General features: G+C 52.9%; 3 protein-coding genes across 6 annotated transcripts; 2 read left to right on the forward strand and 1 right to left on the reverse strand.

Annotated features, from left to right (window-relative positions):
* The first annotated feature begins 1,627 nt into the window (after nt 1-1,627).
* ATXN7L2 (ataxin 7 like 2) lies at nt 1,628-11,696 on the forward strand. Of its 3 annotated transcripts, none has more exons than XM_012751684.3 (11): nt 1,628-1,824; nt 3,737-3,802; nt 4,189-4,293; nt 4,691-4,901; nt 5,197-5,483; nt 6,091-6,173; nt 6,548-6,801; nt 7,635-7,833; nt 7,976-8,097; nt 8,604-9,399; nt 11,379-11,696. In XM_012751684.3, exons 1-11 carry the CDS (start codon nt 1,698-1,700, stop codon nt 11,574-11,576), a joined length of 2,448 nt encoding a protein of 815 aa, XP_012607138.2. In that variant the 5' UTR covers nt 1,628-1,697; the 3' UTR covers nt 11,577-11,696. The 3 variants fall into 3 exon arrangements, with proteins under 3 accessions (XP_012607138.2, XP_012607140.2, XP_075856058.1); XM_012751686.2 differs by lacking the exon at nt 11,379-11,696 and adding an exon at nt 10,277-10,424; XM_075999943.1 differs by lacking the exons at nt 1,628-1,824; nt 4,189-4,293; nt 4,691-4,901 and having other exon boundaries at nt 3,748-3,802.
* Nucleotides 11,697-11,711: 15 nt separating this feature from the next.
* On the forward strand, nt 11,712-17,356 carry CYB561D1 (cytochrome b561 family member D1). Of its 2 annotated transcripts, none has more exons than XM_012751688.3 (3): nt 11,712-11,986; nt 12,491-12,528; nt 13,100-17,356. In XM_012751688.3, exons 1-3 carry the CDS (start codon nt 11,839-11,841, stop codon nt 13,601-13,603), a joined length of 690 nt encoding a protein of 229 aa, XP_012607142.1. In that variant the 5' UTR covers nt 11,712-11,838; the 3' UTR covers nt 13,604-17,356. The 2 variants fall into 2 exon arrangements, with proteins under 2 accessions (XP_012607142.1, XP_020139206.1); XM_020283617.2 differs by having other exon boundaries at nt 11,774-11,853.
* Nucleotides 17,357-17,375: 19 nt separating this feature from the next.
* Nucleotides 17,376-26,504, reverse strand: AMIGO1 (adhesion molecule with Ig like domain 1). The gene is made up of 2 exons (XM_012751706.2): nt 26,232-26,504; nt 17,376-25,793 (listed from the first exon to the last, which is right to left on the reverse strand). Exon 2 carries the CDS (start codon nt 25,726-25,728, stop codon nt 24,247-24,249), a length of 1,482 nt encoding a protein of 493 aa, XP_012607160.1. The 5' UTR covers nt 25,729-25,793; nt 26,232-26,504; the 3' UTR covers nt 17,376-24,246.
* Nucleotides 26,505-26,804: the final 300 nt, after the last annotated feature.

Here is a 26,804-nt window from a genome sequence, read left to right on the forward strand (position 1 = left end):
AAGACATCAGTCCATTCCTCTCCACTCTGTACTCCAAGCAATAGAGTCTCCTGGCTGAGTAGTTGTTTCTGGCAGGTCCCAGTCTGGTGACATCTCCTCTTTTGGTGGCACCCAATTAATCCAGAGTAACTGGGACTCATTAGCAAATCTGGAGCAAACTCAAAAGGTGAGAGGTAGTGGCTTCCACAATGCTGTTTCCATTTGCTCTCCTACCATCTGTGACCCAAAGAAGCTTCCTGTCAGGAGTTAAGGGCCATATGCTTCACTCTCTTAACTATAAGGTTCTTGCTGAACATACTTGCACCTCTATTCCACCTCAGACAGCCTCACACTACATTTACTTTCCCTAGCAAAATACACGTGGGCACAATTATACATTCAGTTTCACCAGATTCCTGGACCTCCCAGGGATCATCTATAATTCTCAGGTTAAGAGTTTCTACCCTCAGAGATTATCCTTGAAGTACTTAAACCTTCCCTGGATGAAAAGAAGAGAGTCTAAGGTCTTAAAGTCATAGACCTTGACTTATTTGCTTCCAAACTAGGTTTCCCCTTAGCTAAAGGGATGAGTATGGAGTTAAATGAGAGGTGTTGAGGAGAAAAAAAGGATTAGTATTTCTTTTCTAATGTGATTGGGGGAAAGAAGGCAGGCTTTTGTCTCTTGATTGTGTGACGGTAGGAAGAAATGGTATCAGCTGAGAAGAAGAAAGAGGTAGCTGATTAAGGTACTTTCCAGACCTTAGCAAGGAAAATGACAGATTTGATAAGCAGTCTCCCTATGCCGAGGATTCGGTAGCAGCCCTTCCAGCAGAGAAAATATTCATTAGAAAAAGAAGCCAAAGTGATGGATGGAGTCAGAGTCCAGCAGGGTTTGGGAAGAGGCAGTACAGGCTATTGATCGCAGTTCTCAGGAGGAGAGAGACGAGCAGCAAACATGCAGCAAACACCAGCAGCCTCGGGCCACCCCAGTTCCGGGGCTGGCTCTGGCTCGGAGATAGCCTTCTGTCATCCTGACAGGTGATCCCGCTCAGCTTAGCCAAGTCCTCCCAAACCCAGACAACGCCACTGCAACCCTCTGCTCTGCATCAGGGCAGTGTGGGTTTCCCACAGAGGAGGCAAGACACGGGAGCCGAGGCCCTCCCCCACTCCAACCCCTGTGTCCTTCAGCACATCCTACAGACTCCCTCCCCTTGCCCTTCTGATTCACAGCGCCCACCTCCCTGCACCTACCCTATTCGATCTACAGGGGAGCGGAGTCGCTTCGTGGCCGCCAGCCCGGGAAGGGGCGCCAGCCAGCTGGCGGACGCACGGCTTAGAGGGGCGTCTGGGCAGAGAGAGGTTTGGGGCTGGAGTGCGTGGGCAGTGAGCTTGGGAGAGTGGACTGGTAGCACAGATAATGTGTGCACAAGGGTTAAAAGAGGAGATCCTGGGGCTTTGGTCTTCTCTTTTGCCCCTGCAATTGTGCATTTCGGAAGGGCTCTCGCTGCATGCTCCGTAGGCAATAGCGCCCTCTCGAAGACTACATTTCCCAGAAGGCAATGCGTGAGAGAGGGGGAGGGGAGAGGCAACCTGTGTTGCGCTTGCGCAAGGAGTGAGTTGGAAAGGTAGGGGGGAGAGGGGAGGCGTGCCCCCGGCGGGGCGGGAGGGAGGGGGCCGCGCGGCGGCGGCGCCGGGGCGGGCGCGCGTCCGTGGCGGTGATGGCGGTGCGTGAACGCGCGGCGGCAGCAATGGCCGCTCTGGAGCGGCGGGTGCCGAGTCTCGATGACTTCGCGGGACAGAGCTGGAGCTCGTGGGTGGAGCGGGCCGACCTGCCCGCAGCCGACGGTGAGTGAAGCCACCCTAGAGTCCAGGGACCCCATCACTATCTCCCCTCCCCCCTTCCGGGCCCCCGCCAGCTGAGGGGAGCCGCCGACAGGAGCCGCCGTCCGGCTCCCCGGCCCCCCAAACAAAGGACCCGCCGGGTCCTAGTGCCCGCCCGCTCCGTCACCTTCGCGCCTCCGGGTCCTAGCGCCGGCTCACCGCTCGCAGCCCACCGTGCCCACCTCTGCTTCTGCCAGTGCCCAATATCTGCCCCCACATATACTTGCCTTTATCTGTCTCCTTGCCTGCTGGTCTCCATCTCCCTCCCCTCCTGCACCTGCCTCCGGCTTTCCTCATCTGCAACAGTTCTCTCCACGTGTTTCCCACGCACCCCACTTCTGTGCCCCCCTCCTCACCCCCCTTGTTCCTTCGTCTTTTGCCCCACACCTCCTGCTCTTTTTTGGCGTTTGCCTGCCGGCTGCAGTGCTTTTAGACCTCCGCCCCCTCCGCATTAGTTCGTCTGTCCATCCATCTAACCTCCTTCTGTCCCTCCATCCTCCCGTCCATCCATCCATGCCTTCAACCTTCCGTCCTTTCCCGAGCCTCTTGCCCTGCCTCTTGGCTCTCTCCTCTGACTCCCACCTCCTCTAGGCCCCTGAGTGCCTTTAGTAAGCGGGCCTACAGCCCCTTCTTATGATCTTTGTCTCCTGGTCCCAGGGGACACCTGGCCTCGTGGCCTTTAGGGGTGACAGCAGGCATCACGCCCCTGAAGAAGTTTTCAAGTGAGAAGAGGTGAAGGAGGAGACCGCATGGAGGGGTCTCTAATGACACTTGTTCTCCTCTGAGACATCTGACTCCCAGCTCGGTTCTCACCATCATTCTCTACATTGCATTTAACGGACTTGGAAGAGTGGGAGCTGCCCCTTGTCTCTTGCATGCCTAACCCACCACCCCTCATATCTGGTTATTATATAAGACTACCAACAATCTTCTCATCCTAGAAAGGGGCCTATCTGTTAGTGGGCATCAGAGAGTAGACCTAAGTGGGAGCCCAGGCCACCCTGGGACTGCCCCGTGCTGGGTGGGCAAGGATGGGGCCATTGTCAGGGTCTGGGTGCTTTGAGAACCGGAAATGGAGTCAGACGGGTTTGGTGACTCAGAATTGATTTTTTTTTTCCAAGGGACAGGGAGGGGGCGTACAGGAGGGAGGGGGGAGGAGTAAGGTAGGGGGATGGGGAAAGAGCTGTTTTGCATAGCTAAGATGTTTTTGTCATTAACCCAGAAACTGAGGTACAAGGGCAACCCCTGTCCAAAGCCCCACTAAGAAGGGGATGGACTTGCATGGCTGACCAAGGAGATTTTGAAGATGCCAAAAGGCCAAAAGACAGCAGTTTCTCTGCTTTGTGACTGTCCTATCAGTATAGGACCTGAGAAGCTGGGTGTAACTTTGATAATGGCGTGGTAACCCAGGTGGAGCAAAATTGAGTTCATGGGATGGACACCTGGGAGAGTGTTTGGGATGCCACAGAGTAGCAGAAAGGACCCATCTGAGAAATTTTAAGAGGGGGGTCTCAGGGATCTATAGAAAAATTTGTTAAGGACTGTTTCCCCTTTAAATGGGGAAGTAGGCCCAGAAATGAGATGATATTTACCCACAATCACCCAACTAGTCAGCAGTGGAATCCTGAACAGCTCCTTGAAGTGAAGGATCCATAAGAAAGGTGGCTTGATTCTTCTTATTGGGGCCAGCTCATTCCAAAGGTGGCAAGTTGAGGGAAGAATGGGCACTTGAGAATGACCCACTGAAAGGTTCTCCAAGTGGTCCTCAGCACTAGGAGCTTGTGGGCTTCGTACTGCCAGGCCGCATGCCTTGCTTGGGTAGGAGATGGGGCTTCTGGGAAGGGGGTGGTTCTTCTGAGCTGTGTTTCTCCTCTAGGGGCTGAGCTGGAGGAGAGTAGCAAAAACACAAAGAAGTTGGATGCCATGACCCTCATTAAAGAAGGTGGGAGTCAACACACATTAGGGCTGGGACCCAGGGCAGACAGGAGACCCTCCCCTCTTCCATCACATGCTAGAAGGAGGTGGCTACTTGAAGCAGCAGGTCTGGGGATCCTCATTTTGATAGGTCTGAGTCAGCCTGTTGTGCTGGCTCCTGTGACCTGTTGTTGGAGATCCTAATCATAGGTGATTGCCTACTCACCTGAAAGTATATATACTTTGGGACTGCTTAGATTGAACTCTGGGAGTTAGGAGCATCCAGTGTATAAAGCCTGTCACGTCAGTTGGGAGGTGAAGTGCCTTCTGAGTGGTGGGATGGGAGTGCTCTCTAATCTTAACAGAGAAACTCTGGGATCCTGGCCCCAGTGATAAGGGCTTCTGTCATTGCAGACATGTCCATCTTCGGGCACTGCCCTGCCCATGACGACTTCTATTTGGTTGTGTGTAACCACTGCAGCCAAGTGGTGAAGCCTCAAGCTTTCCAGAAGCACTGCGGTGAGGGGAACCCTAGGGAGGAGATAGAGGGGACAGGGGAAGGTGGAATATGGAACTCTGAAGACAGGGTCAGTTGGGAGGTCATGTGGGGTAATGGATGGTGGTGTTGGACATAGGAAGGTCCTGGGGGTGGCTTCAGAGCATTGTGGGGGGTCAGGGTTGTTGTTTGAACAAAATTTTAGCATCCAGTGGAGTTAAGGGAGGAGTTAAGGAGGAAGCTGGGTCTAGAATTTTGAGTCTTAAAGGCTCAAATTCAAATGGAAAAGAGGCAAATTTACAATCTTAACTATGGAAACTCAGATTCTCTAATGTGAGTCTGTGGGCAGGGTTAGGAGGTTGGGGAAGGAGGCAGTTGATACCACTCACCTCAATTACTCTTTCCATCGCCTGGTGACAGAAAGAAGACATGGGCCCCTCAGCAAGCTTTATGCCCGGGCCCCACCCCCACCTCCAGCCCCTGCCAGCTCTCAGAAATGCCATGTAGTGAATGGGCAAGGCCCAGCTTGTAGGGCCCAAGGTTCCACCAAAACCTCCTCCAGGGAGAAGGGCCAGGGGTCCCGGAACCGTGGCCACCAGCCTCCTGAGAAGACCCAGAAGGACAACCTCTGGTAAGGAGAGGCTAGAGACTCCCAAGACTGGCCTTGACCCCAATCCAGGGAGGGGTTGACACCAATGGAGGCAGCCCTGGGTTCAGGGATAGTGTTCACAGCAGGAGGCAGCCACCCGATCTACAGCTCCCTTCCACGTATTCCAGGGAATGTGGGGTCCCCTTTTCCCATATTCTACACTCCTGCTGGAGCCCACCCAAGTTCCAAGGCTGGGAAAGAGATGGCTCTGGGCTAGCGTCCAGGCCCCAGGCCCAGCCTCCCTGTCCCCCAGCCAACACCCTCTCTCCATGTGTAGCCTTTTCGTGCCTGTGGTGAATCTGGAGAAGATGTCCAGTCTCCCGAAGCCTGATGGACACGGAATCAGAGTGGCCCCGCCCTCTGCTTTTCTCAGCCAACCAGGCAGCCTCACCAAGGACTCCCTTGGAAAAACCCCCATGGCTCCCCCTTCTAAAGAACCTCCTGGCAGAGACAGCATCGAGATAATCCCCAATGAGGGGTCTAGTCACCGGACCGAAGGCAGTGCTCCTGAAAAGGACCCTGGTGGGACCAGGCTGCCCCCCAAAACCCACCGGAAGATGGCTCGTGAGTAGTTGTGGTCTTGGGGCTCAGGAAGATAGAGTGTGGACTCCTTTGGGGTGCTTTGTCCTCAGGTCCAATGGGGAGGTCAGGAATAGGTGGGCCTGGCCATGATAGGTGGCAGGGTGCAGGAACCCCTGTCACCTCTTGACCTGCTTGCTCCCTGGGAAGCTTCTCTGCAGCTCAGGTGTCCTGATTGAGGCTAAGGGAGCCCATGCCCAAGAGGTGAAGTTCTTCCTCCCCTTAGGTAGTTGACCTTTACCTCTTTTCTCACCTAGATCCAGGGCACCAGACACATCTCACAGCTGGTTTCTCTGGCATCTCAGAAGCCTGCGGCTGCTTTTGTTTCTTGATATATGTTGCCCCACTTTGGGCTTGAAGTTGCTAACATCAGTGTCTGGGATACGAATGGGGATAGGGATGGTTCTCATGTCCAGCAGAGGTTGTTGGTGCCCAGAGGAGTTTCTCTGGAATATGGAGCCCAGACCTGAGGCCTGGAGGCACTTCTCCCTTAGTCCCAGTTCTTCCCAGTCCCTTGGCAGGAAGAAGCTAGATCCTTCCATTGGCCTCCTGGAAATGGCCTTGAGGTTTATTGAAACTGCTTTCCCCACAGGAAAGGAGTGCGACCTCAACAGGCAGTGTGGAGTAATAAATCCAGAGACCAAAAAGATCTGTACCCGTCTGCTGACCTGCAAGGTAACCCCCACTCCCACTGCACAATGAGGGTGGACAGCACAGGACTTGCCCTCTCCTGCCCTGGGCAAGGAGAGGAATTTAGATGATACTGAAGATTCAGCTTGAGGGATGAGGGTTAGGCTCACACCAGGGAAGGAGAGAGGAGGCTGCCCCTAGCGGGCACAAAGTGGGAGCAGTAGGCAAGAGATGGCTTCCAGATCCCCCCACCCCAAAGGAGGGTTTTGGCACCATGGGGGAGTGAAACAAAGACACACAAACACACCCGCAAGCATATTCACATCCCCTCTCCTCTTGCCCAGGCCAGAGCATACTGCTGCCCCTCACCCCTGCTCAGCTCACTTCCCTCCCCAACCCTCCACCCTGATGTATTCTAGATCCACTCAGTACACCAGCGCCGGGAGGTCCAGGGCCGGGCCAAGGACTTTGACGTGCTAGTGGCAGAGCTGAAGGCCAACTCCCGCAAAGGAGAGTCTCCCAAGGAGAAGAGCCCAGGGCGCAAGGAGCAAGCTCTCGAGCGCCCCTCCCAGGAGCTCCCCTCCTCAGTCCAGGTTGTAGCAGCGGTGGCTGCTCCCAGCAGCACCTTCTCTGCTCGTGTCAAGCAGACCTACCCATACTGTGCACTGCCCAGGTACGTCCAAGATCCAGCCCCACTTTACCTGGGGATGCTTGGCCCTAAGCCATCAGGGACCCCTGGAGACAGGCTCAGAGAGTATCCTGGAAGATGTGCATACTCAGCCCTGAGCGTGGGGGGATATCTAGGGCTCGGCAGTGGTGTGGAAGCAGGTGACTCCTCTACTCCTAACCAAGCATACCACAGTACCCCTGCCTCTCTGTAGTGTGCCAGATCCAATCCCTGGGATACGAACATTTTCCTAGCTGCCTCCAACAAGCCAAACTTATAATTGGGGAGCTGCAAGGGTCACGGTCCTGGGTGAGGTAGTCCTACTGTGTATTCATTCAATGGCCCCTTCGTGTGCAGAGGCTACACTGGACCCCAGGGAGAGCCTGCCTTGCCGAAGGAGACACACATGCATCTCTGCCTGTCACACAAGGGGCAGACATGAAACACAGGCTCAGCTCACAGACAGGCTCACAGGAATATGTGATGTAAGAAGGGGGTTGAGAGAGTTGACTGGGCTGACCAGAGCTGGGTACAGTTAAACTCGGAAGATTTTCTGGAGGAAGCGAATCTGGAGCAGATTTTCCCCCTGAGGAGGAAGGGTCTGGGAAATGAAGGGGCTGGGAAGAGAATCCTTTGGGAGCTATGGTCCCTGGTCTCTCTGTCTCTTACTCTGTGAGCTCTATCATTTCCTCCTATCCTTTCTTCTGTCTTCTTCCTCCGATTGCCTGGCAGGGTGTCTGCCCTGGTGCCCTTCCTTTTGAGCTTGGTGGGTTCAGGGACACCCCTGCCCTGGCCTCACACCAGTCACATTGCCCTCACGTCCCCTTTGGCCCTTCCAGGTCCCGGGCCTCCTCTGAAAGTGAGTTGGATGATGAAGGCCCCTGTGTTGGTGATGGGGACCCAGGCCTGTTCCCTTTCCCCCTGCCCCGGGGTGGGGCCCAGGCCTCCAGTGAGGAGAGTGAGGAGGAGGGGACATCTGACGACCTCCACCTCTCCCCTGACTGCCATTATGCAACCCGGCCCCCACGGCCACAGGCGGTAAGGACCTGGGGCAGGGGGCAGGGGTGCGGGGTGGCCCCGCCTTCCTGGCCCACATTATGGGGAGGAGGTCAGATCCTGTGTACAGATGCCCTCCTGCACCTCAGGCCCTGCAAACTATATACCTTCCTTCTGCTTCCAGTTCTGCACCTTTGGGAGCCGGCTGGTGAGCCCAGGATGCTACGTGTTTAGCCGCCGGCTGGACCGGTTCTGTTCGGCACTCAGCTCCATGCTGGAACGGCACCTCAGCTCACACATGTGGAAGTGAGTCTCTCGGGCCCAGAACTCCCTTTCCCAGGCCCCAGGCATACATGGGTTTCAGAAGCCCTGATCCTTCACACGTCTCCGTAGGTCTGCCTTGGCTGTTTTCCAGGAAGACCCCAAATGGGGAGTGGCATGAAGAGGAGGTGGGAAAACTTAGCAGCCAGGAAATAAGTTAAGGCAGGGCACGAATGGGTGGTCTGAGGATGAATCTAGATGCTTATCCATCACTTCAGTACCTTTTGGGTAATGAGGGTTAACAGATGCCCAAACCAAGATTTAAAATGAGATTCTTAATGGGTTTTCCTATTAGTTCGTATATACTAGTAGTTCATTCCTTTCTATGCCTGTACCTTCTTCTTAACCCTCAGTTCCATCATCTTCCAGCAGATGGCAGCAGCTCTAGCGCTCTGCTGGCCATTTCTAGGTGGGGCAGAGAGATTAATGTGTGTTGGGGGAGGGCCTCTTGTTTGCTTCACAGTCACAGTGGAGCTCTCTTTTCGCTACAGGAAGATCCCACCAGCGGCTGAACCTCCATCCCATCTTGTCAGTTCCCCCTTATCTGCTCCCTTGAGCCCATCCTCTATGGGCAGCTGCCCCCGCCTTCCAGGTCTGCCCCACAGACCTGCCTGCCCAGCCTCCACGCCCCCCACCAAGGACAGCCTTGTCCCCAGCTACCCTGCAGGCTCCCCCAGTGTGGCAGCTGCCTGCAGCCAGGCAGAGTGCATGGGCGGGAGCCAGGCTATCACCTCACCACTACCTGCCAACACGCCATCCCCGTCCTTCAGCAAGCTGCCTCCTTCCAAGGCCAGCAAGTCATCCAAAGCCAAGGACGGGGCAGAGGTGGAAGCCCCTTCTCGAAAGCGGAAGTTATCCCCTGGCCCCACCACTTTCAAACGGACCTGCATCCTGGAGCCCACTGGAAAAGGCAAACCCTCTGGCTGCCGGGGTCTCTCTGCCAAGACTAAAACAGCCCTGAGCGTGGGGCTTAATGGGACAGTGGGGCCACGAGTGAAGCGGGCAGGGCCCCTGGACTGTCGGGGTTCCCCTCATCAGCTCCCCACACCGGTCAAGGCTTCTCAGCTGGAGAACCGGGGAGTGGCAGGACACCCAGCCAAGGCCCTGCCGACCAACTGCCTCTCTGAGGAGGAGGTAGCCAAGAAGCGGAAAAACCTGGCCACTTACTGCCGACCAGTGAAGTCCAAGCACTGTCAGGCCGGTGCCCCGGCTGATATGGCCTGCTCTGTTCGCCGCAAGAAGCCGGGCCCAGCCCTGGCCTTTGAGGAGAAGTGCTCTACACTGAAGGTACCAGCCCAGCTCCCTGAAGATGGATGGGGGTGGGTTACACAGTGGGTACCCAACACAGAGAAGGTGCTAAGTTGATGTTTGCACAGAGAAGGGGAAAAAGGGGAAGTTGAGAGAGTTCCTGGACTATCCCCTTTTAGATCAGCTCCTAACAAGGTAACCTGTTTTTGCCTGGTGGACCTTCCCCCATCCCCAGCCCTCTCCCTGGGACTAAGGAGATACCACACTTCTCTACCCCTGCTTTTGCTTTAATCAAAGGGCCTCTTCTTTCTGAATTGGCTGTGGCCCTCACTCCAGGTACTGGAGCTACCTGTGTCCCTTGAAGGAAAGGGAGTTTGGGTTCCTGAGCCGCGGCCTAACATGCTGAGCAGCAAGGTGGGTGGGTTGGTCTTACTCATTGGTTCTTCCTCTGGGAATCAGGGCATTAAAGGGCAGGTATGCATCTCGAGGTCCACATGTGCATGCATGCCCACTTTGCACCTGTGCTCACTTCTAGATTTTCAGGTGACAGGCAAGTTCTCTAGGGTTTCTAGTGAAGCCTGCAGCCGAGTTTATTTGCCTCTTCTGGTGGGATCCCTGGAGTAGCATGCCATGGGCTAGCCATATGATCTCAGCCAGGAGGCACTTACTGGAGGTGGGATGGAGGGATGCTGTCCCGGTTTGGGCACGGGCCTAAACCGTATATGCTCTCCAGCTTCACTACCCAGGTGGCCCCTGTTGGGCTGGCCTTCATCTTCCCACTTGCTTGGTTTTACTCACCAGGCTAGCAGAAGGAAATCAGTCAAGCTTTAGCCAGTATAGTCCACAGAGTTCACTGAGTAGGACAACTGGTAGGTCCTCACCCTGACCCTGTTTCTTGCCTCTTGTTTTCCTGCAGTCAAAAGCCCATTAATGAGAAAGTGCCTGCCCACTGCAACGGAGCCGCCAGCACCTCCTCCCCTCCAGATCCGGGCCCCAGGCTGCTGCCGCTTTTTATAACTTTATATTATTTTTTTTAAGAAAAAAAATTCTTTAAAATACCTCAAGACTGTCTCCCTGTTCTGTTGCTGCTAAGAAAATATAAAAACAGAAACATAGAAAAGGAAGAAAAAAGTAAAAAGATGAGTGTCCTTACACTGCCCAGCCCTGCCCTGGGAGGCTGAAATGATAGGCAGCCAGGCCCCAGCTTCCACAGCTTGCCTGCAGAAGTCTTAGGCTTAATTTTTTGTTTTTTGGTCCTTTTAAATAGTGTGGCAATGTCTGGCATTTGTATCAGTGGGGGAGTCTTCTCTCCAGATAGGATGATGAGGTGTGTGGCTCTGAATGAGCAAGGCTTTCCAGAATTTTGACCCCAGAGACTATTCCAGTCCCATTGGGAAGGGAAACTTGAGAGGGGGAGGACAGCCGCTGCTCTGGCTCTGCTCTGGGACCCTTGCCCTGAGGGTCTGTGGGAGTTGGCTTGTGGCCCTTTTCTGGTCTTCCAGTGATCCTAGGCTTCCATCCCTCTCTGAATTACTACTGCCTCAGTTTCTTTAACTGTTCCTGCGTCTTTCTCCTTCTTACCAGCAGGCTCATTTTCTCAACCATGTAGGGAGCTTGAGCTGGGTAGGTAACTGCCCTCAGATGTCCCTGATTTCTACTGGACAGCCTGTGGGTTTGTTCTTAAGGGAGAGGTAGAGCCTTTCCCAGGTAGGCCGCCTTAGGCTGAACCACACCTTTTTTGGAGGCAGGAAGGGAAAAGGCATGATCACTTGCAGAACTTGTGGTGTGGGATGCCCCGGTCCCTCAGGCTCACCTGGCTCCTCAGGGCTGAGCAGCTGTTGAGGAGGCGGCAGGCCTGGGAGTGTCCTAGTTCTTCCATTTATCTCACTGGGGACAACTGCTGTGCAGATACAAGATGGGACTAGCATCTCCCTCCTTTGGTCCTCAAACCTGAATTCACCAGGTATAGGGCACTATTTTTTGGCCTTGTCCTCTCCTTTTATTCTCCTTGTTTTTAGGCAGGGAGGACTCTTGTTCCCTTACAAGACAGAAGAGGAGATGACAGGAGAGTGAGCAGCCGGGGAATCCAGCACTACTGGAAAGCTGCTCAAAACACTGGTTTCACACCCTTGGTTCAGCGTACCCACTGTGTGATTTGGGGTTTCACCAAAATCGGTTGCCACAAATGTAATTTCCGCAGGCTGCTTGGGATTTAGGCCCTGTAAACACACAGATACAAATGAAGGTGGGCTGGGAGGTGTCCAGCCCCTTTCTGCCCATGGGCTCTGGTGGGAGCGGGCCTCTCCCGGACGCACGCGCTTCACCCCCGGCCCCCTGAGGGCGCTGTGGGCGACTCCGCCGCACTGCCGGCGGCGTCCCGGGGGAGGAGCCTCTCCTGCAGCCGCCGCCGCCTCTGCAATCGCAAACCCGGAAGACGGGCTCTGCCAGCGGGAGTGTGCGGGCCGGCCCGGCACGGCCATGCAGCCTCTGGAGGTAGGTCTGGTTCCCGCCCCAGCAAGAGAGCCGAGACTGACCCGCTGGCTGCGGAGAGGCAGTGGGATCTTGGCGCACCTGGTAGCTTTGGGCTTCACCATCTTTCTGACTGTGCTGTCCCGGCCAGGAACCAGTGAGTGTGCGGGCGGGGCGGGGCGGGGCGGTGCAAGGGGGCGGAGCCGAGCTGCTGGACGGGCAGCGCTTGGGAGCGCTGGGAGACTTGAGTGGGGTTCGGGAGCTGTGGAGGGGCAAGCCTGTGGAAGGGTTGGGCGGGGCCCCGGGGAATCCTGGAAGGGTGGGGCTTTGGGTGTGGGGGGGAAGGGCAGACGATTGAACAGACCGAACCGACTACAGGAGAAGCTGGGGCCCTGATGCAGCATACAAGTGAAGGAGGAAGGCAATGTCTATTCTAGGACCGGGCTGACAGCTGAGAGGTGCCGAACCGGGAACCCAGGCCAAACTGGCGCATGCTTATGGGGAGGCCCCTTGCCTGCTCCACTTTGCCCTGAGTTCCTGATTTCCGGTTAGGGTGAGGGTGGTACACTTTTCTCCTGTGGCCAGATTCTTAGGGCTCCAGCTAGCTACAGGGGCAGGAACAATGGTGCTCAGCCGTCAGCCTCTTCTCTTTGATTCTTAGGTCTTTTCTCCTGGCACCCTGTATTCATGGCCTTGGCGGTGAGTTTGGGTTTGTGTCTGCAACTGATTTGTTTGGATACATCTAGCTTCACCCCTAGGGAAATATCCAGCCTCTAAAAGGGTCAGCTTTCCTAAGGTACAGAGAGGTGGGGGAAACAGCTAGGACCCCATCTTTCCCTGCAATTTATGGGACTTGGAAACGTGTAGGGCTGGGCCTTACGTGAAAACAAAAAAGTCAGGTAGTTGAAAAGGGTGGAGGGGATGGAAGATATTTCTTTCTCACCTGGGGCTTGAAAGGAGGAAGTGGAAGGGGTGTTTCTCCTTCCTTGCTCCCAAAGTTCAGGAGTAAGTTTAACATTTGCTGTTTCACTGGTCATGAAATGGGAGTCATTGTCTGCAGAGGTTAGGGTTGGGGAATGTCAGCTTGAATGATGGGACCTGCACACAAGTGCTGATTCCCAATTGTTCCCAGAAATGCTGACCAAGAGGTCTTGGAGGAAGTTCTTTAGCCCCTACCCTTTGTCCTGGTTGGGATGTATGAGAGCACCTCCTTTTTCTCAGGCCCCCAAGCCAGACCTGAGGCTTACTGGCCCTCTTCTTATGTTCACAGTTCTGCCTCTGCATGGCTGAGGCCATCCTACTCTTCTCACCGGAACACTCCCCATTCTTCTTCTGTTCCCGAAAGGCTCGGATCCGGCTCCACTGGGCAGGGCAGACTCTAGCCATCCTCTCTGCAGCCTTGGGCCTGGGCTTTATCATCTCCAGCAGGACCCGCAGTGAGCTACCCCATCTGGTGTCCTGGCACAGCTGGGTAGGGGCCCTGACACTGCTGGCCACTGGTGGCCAGGCACTGTGTGGGCTCTGCCTTCTCTGTCCCCGAGCAGCCAGGGTCTCAAAGGTGGCTCGCCTCAAGCTCTACCATCTGACTTGTGGCCTGGTAGTCTACCTGATGGCTACAGTGACAGTGCTGCTGAGCATGTACTCAGTGTGGTTCCAGGCCCAGATCAAAGGTGCAGCCTGGTACCTGTGCCTGGGACTGCCCCTCTATCCAGCCCTGGTGATCATGCACCAGATCTCCAGCTCCTACTTGCCAAGGAAGAAAATGGAAATGTGAATTCCTCCGACTCTGAATCCAGATGGAACACTTGACTTGGACTTCAGTGGTTCCTTTGGTGACCTACAAGGGACCCACTTCAGAAGTGGTCAGGTTTTTGCACTTCTTTGTTGGGCCAGGAGCTGCAGAAACCCAAGCTGCTATTGTTGAGGGATAACTCAGTGGACCAAAAAGGGGAAGTGTACTGGGTGCAAGTGGAAGGTGATGGAGACCTTGATCCTAAAGCCTTCACTCCTTGATGGGAGATATAGAGTATTGGGTGGTGGTGGTGATGTGTTGGTGGTCATTTCTTGCTTGTGTGCCTGATGAAGAGTTGGGCTCCTATAAATTATGAATGGCAGCCATGGATATTTGGGTCACTTTTGAGAAAGCAGTGTGATATAATATAGAGAGCCCATAGGTCCTGTTTATGGGTTATGTCCTCTTAGGCTCTGTTGTGTGACCCTAGGTGAATTCCATATCTTAAGACTCAGTTTTCTCTCTGTGAAATGTTTCTAAACGATCCCTAAGTCTCTTCCATCTCTAATATTCAGTGTCTATCAGGTTGATGAAACAGAACACCCTCCCAGCTCTGGACCGTGTGGACCACTTAGCAGACTCAGAATGTAATTCTTACATTTATTCTCCCTTTACTCCTCTGTAGGACAGGTCTGTCCTTCAGGCCCTTCAGAACTCTATGCTGATTTGGTCCCTCGACCAGGGCAGAAGGGGTCAGGCACTGTGGAGAGAGGTGAGGGTGTTCTGGACTCTAAGACAGTAAAGGCACTAAAGTCACTTTAAAAGTTTTAGAGGAGCAGGAGGGCATTAGCTTCAGTAAGCCTATGGCTCTTGGCTGGGCTGCTTAGCCCAGCTAAGGACTTCCTTTAGCCCACCTCAGGATCTAGGCTTGAGGGCTGCAGAACCTAGGTCTGCTTCTTCCCCTGACATCCATTCTCAGGGCATCTCGTGCTTTGCCCTTCCTAGGGCTCAGGTTCTTGCCTTAGCACATAGCTTTGTGGAGCTATTTCAAAGCTCTTAATAAAGGTCAAGGAAGTGGGGTGGGGCTTTTCTATCCAAGGAAAACAAAGTCTTCCTGGTTGCCCTTCTCCCCTTGTTATCTAAGCTTTCCTCAGCTGTTGTCTTCTGCCAGCTTTTTGGCTCAAGAGGGCGCTGAGTTTGATGCCAGCTGGCAAATGAGGGGTGGGCCTTTTTCCTGCAGAGACCCCTCCTTGTTCCAGCTGAAAGTAGTTCCCCAGACTGCCTTTGGTGGTGAGGGCTGGATGCCAGACTGGTTAGCTGTGGTCTGGCTCAGTGGGGAGATGGGACCTCCATAGCTCATGGCAAGGTCTGAAGACAGCTGAGCCAGGAAAGCTGCTGCTGAGACAGCTCACAGGGAACTCTGGGAGGCCTGGGGTGTAGGGCTGGGGCTCCAGCTCCCAGGAGTACGGGGAGGTGTTTCTATGTGTCAGTATTTTGGATGTCCCAGGTCTTCTGAAGATTTGGGTCCTCCTCTCTGGGTAGCTCAGAAGTAAGGAGGTTAATGTGATTCAGTAGTACAGGAATGGGGATGGCAAGGGCAGAAGTGGCCTCTCAGTGTACCTCACTATTGCCCTCCTGGGTGAGACTGCATCTCCCAGGAGCTCTCTAGACAATGAGCATCTAAAGGAGGCTCCGGTTGTGCACAGGGGTGAATTTTCCTGTCTCTTTCATTGCTGTCTCTCCCCTCTCAAACTATCCAATGTGGTGTGAACATGGAAGAAATGGTTACTGGGGCTGTGTGGAGGAGCGTCTCACCTAGGGTGGTCACTTTGATCCAGGGATTCAATCTCCTCTCTTCGCATCGCGGCCAGTGTTGGATGTCTCACCCTATCTGCAGCTGGGTAGGAGGGCCAGGTTAAGTGCACCAGCTCCCTCTGAGAGCAAGCAGGCAGTGCGTAAAGCCGGAGCCTGCCTGAGGTGTTGCCTCCTCCCAGGTGGTGCGGGGGCTGATGGGCGGGCAGGCGTGCTGACAGCCGGCAGTTTGCGTGGGCTGTGCCATCTGATGTCTATTCCCAGCCCTGGGAGGAAGGGGGAGTCATTTTTATTCTGCAGGAGGAAGGGCCCCCAGCTGTCGCCTCTCTGACCAGCAGGCCTGGATCAGGGGCACAGGGTAGAGAAGGGGGCACAAGTGGTCTCCTCCTGCTTAGCCAGGTCGGACTGCAGTATAGGGAGTAAGTCACCAGTGGGGGCCCTTCCTGGCAGGCTGGATTGTAGGGGGAACTTCCCTCTTCTCCTGTCTTTCCATTTCTCCCTCTATCACCACCTGCCCTCACATCCTGGGGCAGCAGCTGGACAACCATTAGACCTCAGTGCCAGGGCCCTCGTCCTCCAGCTGGGATCTCAGTGGCTACCAGCTGCCTGTGCCTCCTGCTGGTGTGTTCCCTCCTCCCACCTACTATTCCGCACCTCCCTGTATCTCCCAATGTCTGTGGTATTTGTTGGGCTTCTCAGCAAGGAGGCAGAAGCCTTGCAGGAGCAGCAAATGGCTGGGGTTTTTTGCCCTTGTACCCTGGCCAAGGAAAGCTGCTAGTAGTCAGCCTGTTTTGCGTTTTAAAAAAAAAGTGCAGAAAAAAAATTTGTGTGTCATTTGCACAAATTTTCATATCAAGCTCACTAAGCCTTGATTCGAAATTTGATTATATTCCAAGTTTGATTATATTCAGACTCAACCTTGAGGACATTAGAAATATAGATGGGTTTTGTATCCAAATCTGAATGATAATGAGATTACTCTTCTGGGTTTGAATACCCTTCCCAAGCCCAGATCTTTCCTGTAACCACCCTTAGCCATGGCTGGGTGTGGTGTCAAATGGCAGGAGCTGTGTCTAGGGAAGTCTTCCAGCCTCACCTTGGCTTTTCAGCTGCATCAAAGGTAGGCTGCTGTCACTTGCCAGCCTGTGCCTCCTCTCTCCCCACCCTTCACAGGGCAGACTACCCTTCTCCGCTCCTTGACACCGGCCTGTCCCTTCTTTCTCATTGTCCCCTGTTTATAGCTGCTTTGGGTCTTGTTTTTAAAACCTCACTGTGGGAGATCCAGGCATCCTCCCTGAGCCAACTGGCTGCTGTGCCAAGGCCTGTTCAGAGTTAATAATAATCATTAGCTGAATGGCGGTAGAGTCTTTCAGCTCCAGATCTCTAAGCACTTGCAGGCTGAGTCAGCCAGCCCTCCCAGTCACCCTATTCCTGGGCTGTGGAGTGTAACAGAATGGAGAGGCACTGTGGGAGGGGAGGGAGTTTAGGAGTCTTGCTGCCTAGCCACGCCTTGAGGATTCTCTCCTCTGGGAATGCGCACTGAGAGTTCTTTGCACCTGACAAAGATCAAGGTATGGAGAGAACACAGTATATGCTTAGCTGAGACTAGTGGTGGCAGTGACAGCGGTTGTCCGTGAATCTCTAGTACTCCTGCTCTTCTGTTTACCTGTCTTGTCTTCCATGGGCACCCCTGGTTCTGATGCCTCAACCTCAGCATTTCTGGTGCCCCTTGTAAGCCTAAGTGCCCCTGATGCCCCTGTGTCTGGTTGGCATAAAGACCCAGTGTATCATGAAATGAAAGGTGCATTGGCCTGGGAGCTGAGAAACCTGCTATATGGGTTTACTTAGTCCCTAACACTGGTGTGGTTGTGGACAAACCACTTGCTGCTTGACCTACCTCACAGGGATGTTGTGAGGGTTACATGAGAGAACGAATGTTAACAGACATTGGAAAATTCAAAGCATTAAACAAATGTAAACATGTGGTATTATCATGCTGTTGTCCTTATCTCTTTCACTGATCTTGGCTCTGGCCTTTATGCTTCTTAGGGAGGCAAGAAGCGGTTATGGATAATGATGCTTAGGGGACCTGAGTCTCAGGTTGTGCTGGTCATCCTAACAGAACACGGACACATTTCTTCTTTCTAGATGCAACGTCATTGCTTACCCACTTCTGCCAGAAATGCCACCAAGGCTATGAACTACTGAAGTTTGCCTTAAGTGCTGCCTACCTGGTGTTTTCAAGTCATGGGGCTGAATACAGATATGGGAGTCAGTATAATTGCCCCCGAGGTCCAATCTGAAGTTTCTGGACTGCAAGTCACAAGTCTATTTAAATCTCTCCTCCTTAATTCTGCCCTTCTGAGGGAAAGTGGGGCAGGCAAGCCGGGAAGAGAGGAGCAACAGTAATGAACACAGCACTGCCACCCTGACCCTCTGGTTTCCCCTGTAGCCACAGGCTGAGCAATGCCTGCCTCAGGCACTGGAGATGCAGAGCTGTGAGCCTGGCTTCCAGGGGTGCAAAGCTTGTTTTCCCTTTCCTTGTTTCAGGCTCTTGGAGTAGGATCACAGTCCCCTCCTCCTCAAAGTGCTTTATCAGAATTAAAACACATGCGCGCGCACACACCATGAAAGCAGTTCTGTTTAAATTTTAAATTGGGGGAAGGATACTTTCCATTCCATTTGTGTGAAAGCAGCCAGCAGTCTGCCTGGAGTGGCTGCAGAGAGGCAGGAACAACAGCAGGCAGAGGCTTGAATATTTGCTTTTTCTCTTAATTGTTTTTTCTGTCCTGGGATCCAGAAATGAATTGCTAGTCAGGCATTGTGGGCATAGCCTCAGCGGTTCTCGCCAGCACAGCAGAGAGAAGACATAGCTGAAAGGCAGGAGGATAATGCCCTAGAACTGCCTTGGAGGGCGGTTTGAAGTAGCCAGTCTCCAACGCTGGGCTTAACGCAGATATAAATTACCTCCAGTAAGATGACCTTGCCCTGACCCGGAAAGCTTGGCTAGTCACCAGTGTTGTCAGAGAATAACAATCACTGTTTTTAATCCACCTGCTACTGTCAATTTCCCAGATGAGTTTTTAACCTTGTTGGAAGCAGATTAAGGAACTACTTCAGGCTATTCTGTAGTATCTGAGGAGTTAACTTTCTATCTCACTGAGTATACATGAGTGGCCCCTAGTACCCCCATTTTAAAGCAGACTCCCAGTTATGGTGCTTTCTAAGGATGCCCAGTTCTGCTTAGGTCCATGCCAAAAGCAAACTACGACCAAGTGAGGGAGCAGTGGGAAGTGAGGGAAAAGCAGCACAAAGTACTATCCAACTCCAGTACTCCCCAACCTGTGTGTGTGTTTGTGCACATGCACACACATACATCTTTGTGTTTTTGGGGACAAAGACTCTCGCTGTATATATGCCAGTGCTGAATGGCACCCAGAAGTCCCACCACAGGACCCCATGTCTTGGCTCACTGGAAGTTGGTTTTCTTAAGCCATGGTTCCACAACCTTTGTTATCCATGGAGAGTAACCAGGCTGACTAGACTAGAAGGCTTCAGGGCAGGTCTAGGTATCCATTTTATATTTTCCATCTGGGAGTGTATAAGCCTGATAAAGGGGCTTGATTGGCAGCTGCTTTAGTCTTCTTCTCTCAAGTCCCTGGAGAGGAAGCATCCAGCACAGGCTCATTGTCCTACTGCAGGGGCCTGAGCCTTTTCTGCCGTGTGGGAAAGTGAAGCTTCACCACTGGTTTCCTGAGAGATAAGGTAAGTGGTGCATGAACTGCAAATGCAGAAAGCGAAAGAGTTGAGAGACCAGGTGGAAGAGGGGCCAGGCGAGCCAATACACCAAACTCTCATCTAACGGCAACTGTCATATTAGCCCCTACCTCAAGTGCTGCCTAAGAGGAGCTAGGGAAAATTCTGTAAGACATGGTAGACAAAATTGCACATCTCAGCCAGAATCTAAGGGCTTGGCATGGGCCAAAATAGAAGCGGGAACTCCAAGTAGTCTTCCCCAGACCTGTTCTCTTTACCAGCTTCATCCTATTGGCCAAACTTTTAGCCATAGCAAAAACTGCTTTGCAGATCAGAAACTATAAATGCAGACTACAGGAGGGCTGTGGCATCGGCAGCTGAAATTTCATTGACTGCCAAGGTTGATTTGTCTGATGTGGCTGGCTGTCAGGTGTCTCCATCCTTCATCACCTTGGTTGTTCCTCCAGAAGTGAAAAAGGCAACTTTCCAGATAGAGGAGGACTCCCCTTGGGTGAGGATTTTATGAATGTAAAAAATTAGGTAATTATTCAGATACTGATTCTTTTTTTTTCCTTATATCATTTCCTCTCCCCCTTTGGCATCTACCCTGACAATTGGTACCTTTCGAGAGGTACCAAGAGAATAGCCAAAGAATTAGCATAGTCAGAGGGTAAACTCCAGTCCAATTTCTGGTAGGCTGCGTTTGTACCAAAAAAGTGAGGATTTCATTTTTCCATTCCATGCAATGCCCAGGACATATTAAACTGTCATTGAATATTAACCTTTTAGCCTAAGATGAAAATACTTTTAATCTAAGATGGCTACCATTTACAACAGGAAAACAGACTGATAATAATAAAAAATTCTGTGAACGTAAGCTGCTCCCCACCATTTTTTAAAACCCAATCCAAGCATTTTCCCATAGTATGGTTAGTAGACTTGATCCAAACTTCTAATAGAACTCCACAGGGAGGCAACTCGCCTCCCCAGGGATCCAGGAAGCCTTCATTATCTACATGCCTTAGGCCCAAGTCGTGCGATTTCTGAACTCTAAAGCCTTAGTGACATTTCTTCTGAGACTATCTCAGGGGTCCACAAGCTATGGTCTGTTGGTCAAACCAGCCTGCTGCCTAGTATTATGTAGTCTCTGAGCTAATAAGAGTTTTTATACTTTTAAATGGTTGAAAAAACTCAAAAGACATGTTAACATTATCTGAAATTCAAATATCAATGTCCATAAATAAAGTCTTATTGGAACAGAGCCATGGTCATTCGTTTACCTACTGTCTGTGGCTATACTCCTGCTACAGCAGCACAGTTGAGTTGTAGCAGAGACTATGTGGGCTGTAAAGCCCAAAATATTTGCTATCTGTCCTGTTACAGAAAAAGTATGCTGACCCCTGATGTATCTCAATGCTGAGATGTGGATTTCCATGTCCTTATTTGAAGATTCTCTCCCTAGACAGGCCACGCCCTTCTGAGGTACAGTGAACCCCACACACAGGCTGAAAAGATAAATAAATCAGTCAGATTGTGCCAGAACAGAGACTCAAGCCAGGTTTAATGATCATTGTCTAGTTTTTAGAGCCCAGAGGCTCCAAGGTTTGCCAGCCTGGGTGTACACACATGGGAGAAACAGGGTCCTGGACACGGGGTGGGGGTGGGGGTGGGGGGCCTGCTTGCTTTGCCAGCAGGGCTACAAGGAAGTACAGAGGTAAGAACACAGAAAACTGGAATCAGTAGGCTTTGCTTTCCCAAGCTAGGCTATACTCTCTCCTGGCCCCTTCCTGGGAGCCCCATAAATATAGGCAAAAGAAAAAAAAAATCACAAATAATTACATAGATTGTAGAGCCCTGTCACACTCTGTCTCCAGGGACACCTGCTTCCTGGGAGACATGTCTGGGTTATGGGTGCAGGGTGGGGTGTGGGGAGGAAGTGATCTCTTAGCCTGTTCTTATAACCATACCTGGTAGTTTTCTACACAGCGATCTAGTGAGCTTACATACGCTGAGTACTCAATCTCCCAGTTAAAAGGCTACCTTTGGGTTCTATCAACTGAAACCACAGGAAGAAACTAAATCAGTTAAATCTCTTGTTGGCAGGCACATCTACCAGGTGTCTCAAACTAGGAGCCAACCTAGTGCATAGAGTAGGCAGACTCAGAGCTGCCAGCCTTCTCTCATTGCCTAAACTGGGTAAGACTAATGAAGAAAATGGGCCTCCTGGTCCTCTAGAGCTCCACTGGAATGCCTGCTTCATTTGACACTCACTTTATTTTATTTTATTTTATTTTGAGACAGAGTCTCACTCTGTTGCCCAGGCTAGAGTGCTGTGGCGTCAGCCTACCTCACAGCAACCTCAAACTCCTGGACTCAAGCAATCCTCCTGCCTCAGCCTCCCGAGTAGCTGGGAGCTACAGGCATGTGCCACCATGCCTGGCTAATGTTTTATATATATTTTCTTAGTTGGCCAATTTCTCTTCTATTTTTAGTAGAGACTGGGTCTTGCTCTTGCTCAAGCTGGTTTCAAACTCCTGCCTTGAAGCAATCCTCCCGCCTCAGCCTCTCAGAGTGCTAGGATTACAGGAGTGAGCCACCACGCCTGGCCGATGCTCACTTTAAAGAATTTCAGAGCCCTAGATGGTGCCAAGAGGGGAAACTGTAGCATGGAAATGAGATTTTCCCAGGTTTCCTGTTAAGTGTAAGGAGGGAGTACTGGTTCCTATAGCTCCAATAATAAAATCCTCAGAAGTCTCTGGAGTATAACCAGAGAACTTTTCTCTCCTGCGAGGAGCTAACATAGGAAGAGCAACTCACAGCTGGTTGGCCCCCTGCCACTTTCCTTCTGGGTCCTTCACTGACCTAGTTCTATCTTAATTTCTCATATATATATAGCCTTTAATCTAAGGAGGGCTTCTGAGGAGCCTGAAGAACCAGCTAGCTCACCACCCCTTCTCCCAAGGTCTTCAACCCATGGTTCTCCTAACCCCAGCCTTTGCAGAGAAGTGATTCAGTGCCATGGAGATGTGGGTGAAGCTTCAGGGGGTCAGAAATGAAAGTACAAGAGTTTGTGTATTTGAGGAGCCTGGCATGATCAATGTCTCTCCTACAGGGCAAGAAAATTGTGTGCATGAAGTTGTGCACATAGATGGAGACCATTCTGAGAGTAGCATTAGTGGGGACTACAGATTCACTGTCCTGATGGAAGTCAAGGTGCTGGTGTGCATGCATACCTATAAGCATGCATACCTATGAGCATGCAAGTACTTGAGGGAAATGCTGCACCTCTCTCTCAACAAAACTAGGTTGCTAATAAAGGATGGACAGCAGTCTTGAGATCCCAGGACCAGACAAGGGGAAGATGTTGAGTTCCAGTCCCCTTCCCCAATCTTAACAGGAAGTTTAATAGTCAGGCCCTCCTAACAAGCAGCCCTCACCTGCAGGTAAATAATACCTCTTGGAATCTAAAAAGCAAGTCAGAAAATTAGAGGATCTGGAGAAATTCCAATGGACAAGAAATTTGGGGGAGAAGAGACACTGAAAAAGACCAATGTCAGAAAACATTTTTACCTTTGCCCTGCTCATCCTGCTGCCAAAGCTCAGAGCAACCATTTCCCAGGGCATGCAGTATAATCAAAGAGAGTTAAAGGGATCAGTCATCTCCATACCCAAAAGTATTCTGCAATCTTGGATGAAATGTATTTTGGGCTCATTTTTTTTTAAGTTCCTCTGACAACCACAACTGCACAGAGCTCTGACTGAGAGGGATGGGGTGGCAGAACTTTCCTTCCGAAAGTTTAATGCTACTGATTGTCTCTGCTGCAGATTACGTGGAAACTTGTGGAGAGGGCAGAACTCCAAGGCCCACCCCAAATTGCCAGGCTGGGGCAGAGACCACCCAATTCCAACCGCTCTGATGATAAAATCCCATGCTTTGGCTTTGCAGCAGGAGATCTCTGAGCAAGGAAGCCTTGTCAGTATAGAAGAGACACATACCAGGGCCCCTCTACCTCCAAGCCCAGTCTAACCCAGCTGGGGCCAGACTTTCCTGGCCCCTCCCTTTGCAGAGCAGCGTATTAAGGAAAACTCAGAATCCCAACTGAGCTTGATAGGGAGACTGAATGAAGAGATGGTATACACAGAAAATCAGGTAGGTCCAGCTGGATGCTACATAATAGAGGCAGATTTACCTTCATCCTTCTAGTGGGAAGTGGTCTCATGTACCACATCTGTGGTAGGCATCCATAAAAGCTCTGGCTTTAGTGGCCCTCACTGTGGTCTGACACACAGGTGCTGGGAATCAAATGCTAACCAAGGGTTTCACCAACTAGGGAATTAGCCTATCTGGAATTCATCCCCCATCTACAAGTTCTGCATTGGCACTTCTGCTGTGACACAGATCTATCAGTTCATGCTGTACCCCTCTGTGCCACTGGTCCTAGGACAAGTCACATCCCACATTGCTGCCTTAACCAACAGGCAAAAGGCCAGGCTCCTGCAAAGATCCATCCACCCAGGGCTTATCAGGAAAAAGGAAGGCTTTATCTCAACAGATTTGAAGCATGTTATTGATTGAGGTCTCAGTCTTTTCCTGACTCATTTTACAAAGGTTTCCAATTTCCCCAGATGTGAAGTATGACTTCCTGACCAAAGAAGATACCACAGCTTTCCCCAAGTGTGGCTCCTGTGGAAGTTCCCCCCAACACACAGAATATCACAGGTGTGGGTGGGCAGAGACAGGATTTTTTTTTTCCAAATGGTTTTCTCTTAAGGAGCTAGTGATGACCTCAAAAAAGTTTAGGACATCTGCTTTTCCCCTCACTCCTTCCTCATTCCCATCCAGCTCAGACATGCTTCTCTTCCTCTACCACATTGAGAATTGCCGGGCTATTGGGTAAGGGTGTAGTATTTGCCTGAGGATTAATATATCCATATTTGAAAATTATGGCAGCCACACCCTGGTTGGGGTCTTGCCCTCTGTTGTACCTGTGACCAATTCCCTTGAGGTCAGGAGGAACCCACTCCCTTGGCCAGCCAGCCCTCTCTTTCCATCCCCTCATAGCCTTCAGGGTGCATTACCTCTCCTGGGGCAGAATCTCCCCACCAACCCATCCTGCTCACACCACAATGGGCGTATCAGAGAAGACCGAGCTGACTGATTCTGGATCTGACATCCTCCGTTGGCCCTTGCCTGTTGCCTCGGGCACTGGCAAGGTGTTGCCTGGCTTGAGCTTGCCGTTTTGACCCTGCCCAGGTCCAGCAGGTTCCAGGAAGGCCACCCGCCGGTCAAAACCATCATCTTTGTCCCCACCAGCCATAGGATCATGGTTGGGTGTGGTACTAAGCATGGAAGAGCTGAGGCTGTCTCCTTGATGGCTGGAAGGCTTCTCTACACCCCGGCACCAGCAGCGGCAAGGGGTGAGGTATAGGTATATGAGGACCAGGACCACACTGAGGATACAGCCCACTAGGGTGGTATAGGCTGTATTGAGGGTGTCATGGTGTCCGTGTAAGGTGGAATTGTACACTTTCAGTTCCACAGACAGTGTCTCATTGAAAGTCTCCCCCATGGCATAGCAGGTATACACACCACCGTCCTCGACCTGCACCTGCCGGAAATGAAGACTGCCATCCTTGGACACTGTTACCGTGCCATTGGCCACCTCATCTAGCACCCGTTCATTGCTTGGTGTCACCCACATCTTGGTCATCCCCTGCTGCTTGGTATCACACTTGATGGTCAAGTTGTCACCCAGGTGGGCCTCCCAGGCACGCTCCTTGTACTCGCTGCAGTTGAGGAAACTCAGGTTGAAGACATTGTGCAGCTTCTTGGAGTTCATGCAGTATAGATCCTCCTGAAAGTCCATCACGGAGCTCAGCTGCCGATACTGCCAGTGTGAAAAGAGTTGGTAGAGCTCACAGTCGCAGTGCAGGGGGTTGTTGTGTAGGTACAGCCCATTCTTGATCCATGCTGGAAGCTTCTGCAGGTCGGGCAGTGGCAACTTATTCAGCTTGTTAGAGGAGAGATCCAGGAGTGTTAGTTTGGGTAGCCTGGTTCCTTCCTTGACCAGTTCCAGAGGGAATCGGGAGATCTGGTTCTGGCTCAAGTAGAGTTTCTGCAGTTGGGCCATGTCGTCAAAGGCGGAGCGGTCCACCGCCACAATGTGGTTATTGTAGAGCAGCAGCACCTCCAGTGCTTGCAGTTCACTGAACAGGAACTCATCCAGTGTACGCAGCTGGTTGGAGGAGAGGTCCAGGTAGCGCAGGTTGGGTACTGGGGAAAAGGCCTCAGAGGAGATGAAGTTCAGGTGGTTGTGGCTCAGCAGCAGGGAGTGCAGGTGGGTCAGGCGGGTGGGGGTCCACTCAGCCCGCAGGCGGCTCAGGTTGTTGTGGCTGAGGTCCAGCAGTGCTGTGTAACTGGGCAAGGAATGGGGCACGTTGGGCAGCTGCTGCTTGGAGCAGCTTAGGATGTTGCTGGCGCACAAGCAGGCGGCAGGACAGGTAACCACGGGGCGGCCGGCTCTGGCCACCTCAAAAAGGAGCAGGAACAAGGACAGCAGCAGGAGCCAGAGGCCTCGCAGGTCACGCTGGGGTTGCATAGTGTCACTAGAGTGGGCGAGGAAGGCCACAAGGAAGATCTGGGAGGAAGTCACCCGGGCATGTTCTGGTGGAGTACAGAAAGGTCACTTGAGAGACATGGGTTTGTGGTAACCAAGGACTCAACAGGGAAGGACCACCTCTCCCACTTTCCCTCCCACCCCTACCTCCACCCCCGTTGCGCTAGAAGAGAAAGATGCTGAGTAGTTCCCAGGCACTGTGCAGGGGGTGGGCTCAAAATACTGGGGTAGAAGAGGAGGTGGCACAAGGGCCCACGGGGCTGGGGTCACAGGGGTGTAAAATGGGGTTTGCACAGGATGTCAGGAACTGTTGGGGGTCACAGGGATTGCACGGCCGGATTTGGAGGCGGGGTCGACAGGGCCTTTTGGGAGGAGCTGAGGGAAGGTCAACAGCGCACCGGGCTGGGTAGGACGCATCCTGATGGGGTTGAGGGCCCCCGGGGCCTGTAGGGACGGGCTCCCCCCGGGACCTCTGGTCACTGCACCTGCTCGGCGAGGACGTGTCTCAGCCCATGGCTGGTCCGGGAGCTCTGTCGCGGCCTCCCCCGGCGGTGCCTCACCGGCCGGCCTGTCACAGCGCCCGCCTCACGCAGGGGCCAGCGCCCGGCAACATCTCCGCCCGGGGACTTGCCGGGCTCGGCTCTGCTCACTCGCGCCGCCGCCTCGATTGCTGCGCCCTCCGGAGCCCACCGACCACGGCCGCCGCCTCGGGGTCCGCAGGCCTGGCGCGGAGCGGTGCGGGGAGCGGGAGGCGCCGAGATCCCGGCGGAGACAGCGGCGTGGGGGCTGCGAGCACCGCGCGCGCGCCCGCCGCCGCCGCCGGAGCCTCGGGGCGCGTGCGCGCGGCGGGGGCGGGGCGCACGTGCGTGTGTTTGTGTCGGAGCCCGGCGGGCGGACGCGCGCGGGGTCGGCAGCCGCTGTCCCCGCGTGGGGTCATTCTCTCTGAGAATGTGCCTGGGACGCCAGGCTGGTGACGAAAACTCAGGAAAGTGGGGCACTGGCCCCTCAGGCTCCTGTGTTATTTCCTCTGCCACCATCCCCCCCACCCCCCGCCCCCG

Source organism: Microcebus murinus, chromosome 2, assembly GCF_040939455.1.
Source record: "Microcebus murinus isolate Inina chromosome 2, M.murinus_Inina_mat1.0, whole genome shotgun sequence".
In the NCBI taxonomy this organism is placed as follows: domain Eukaryota; kingdom Metazoa; phylum Chordata; class Mammalia; order Primates; family Cheirogaleidae; genus Microcebus; species Microcebus murinus.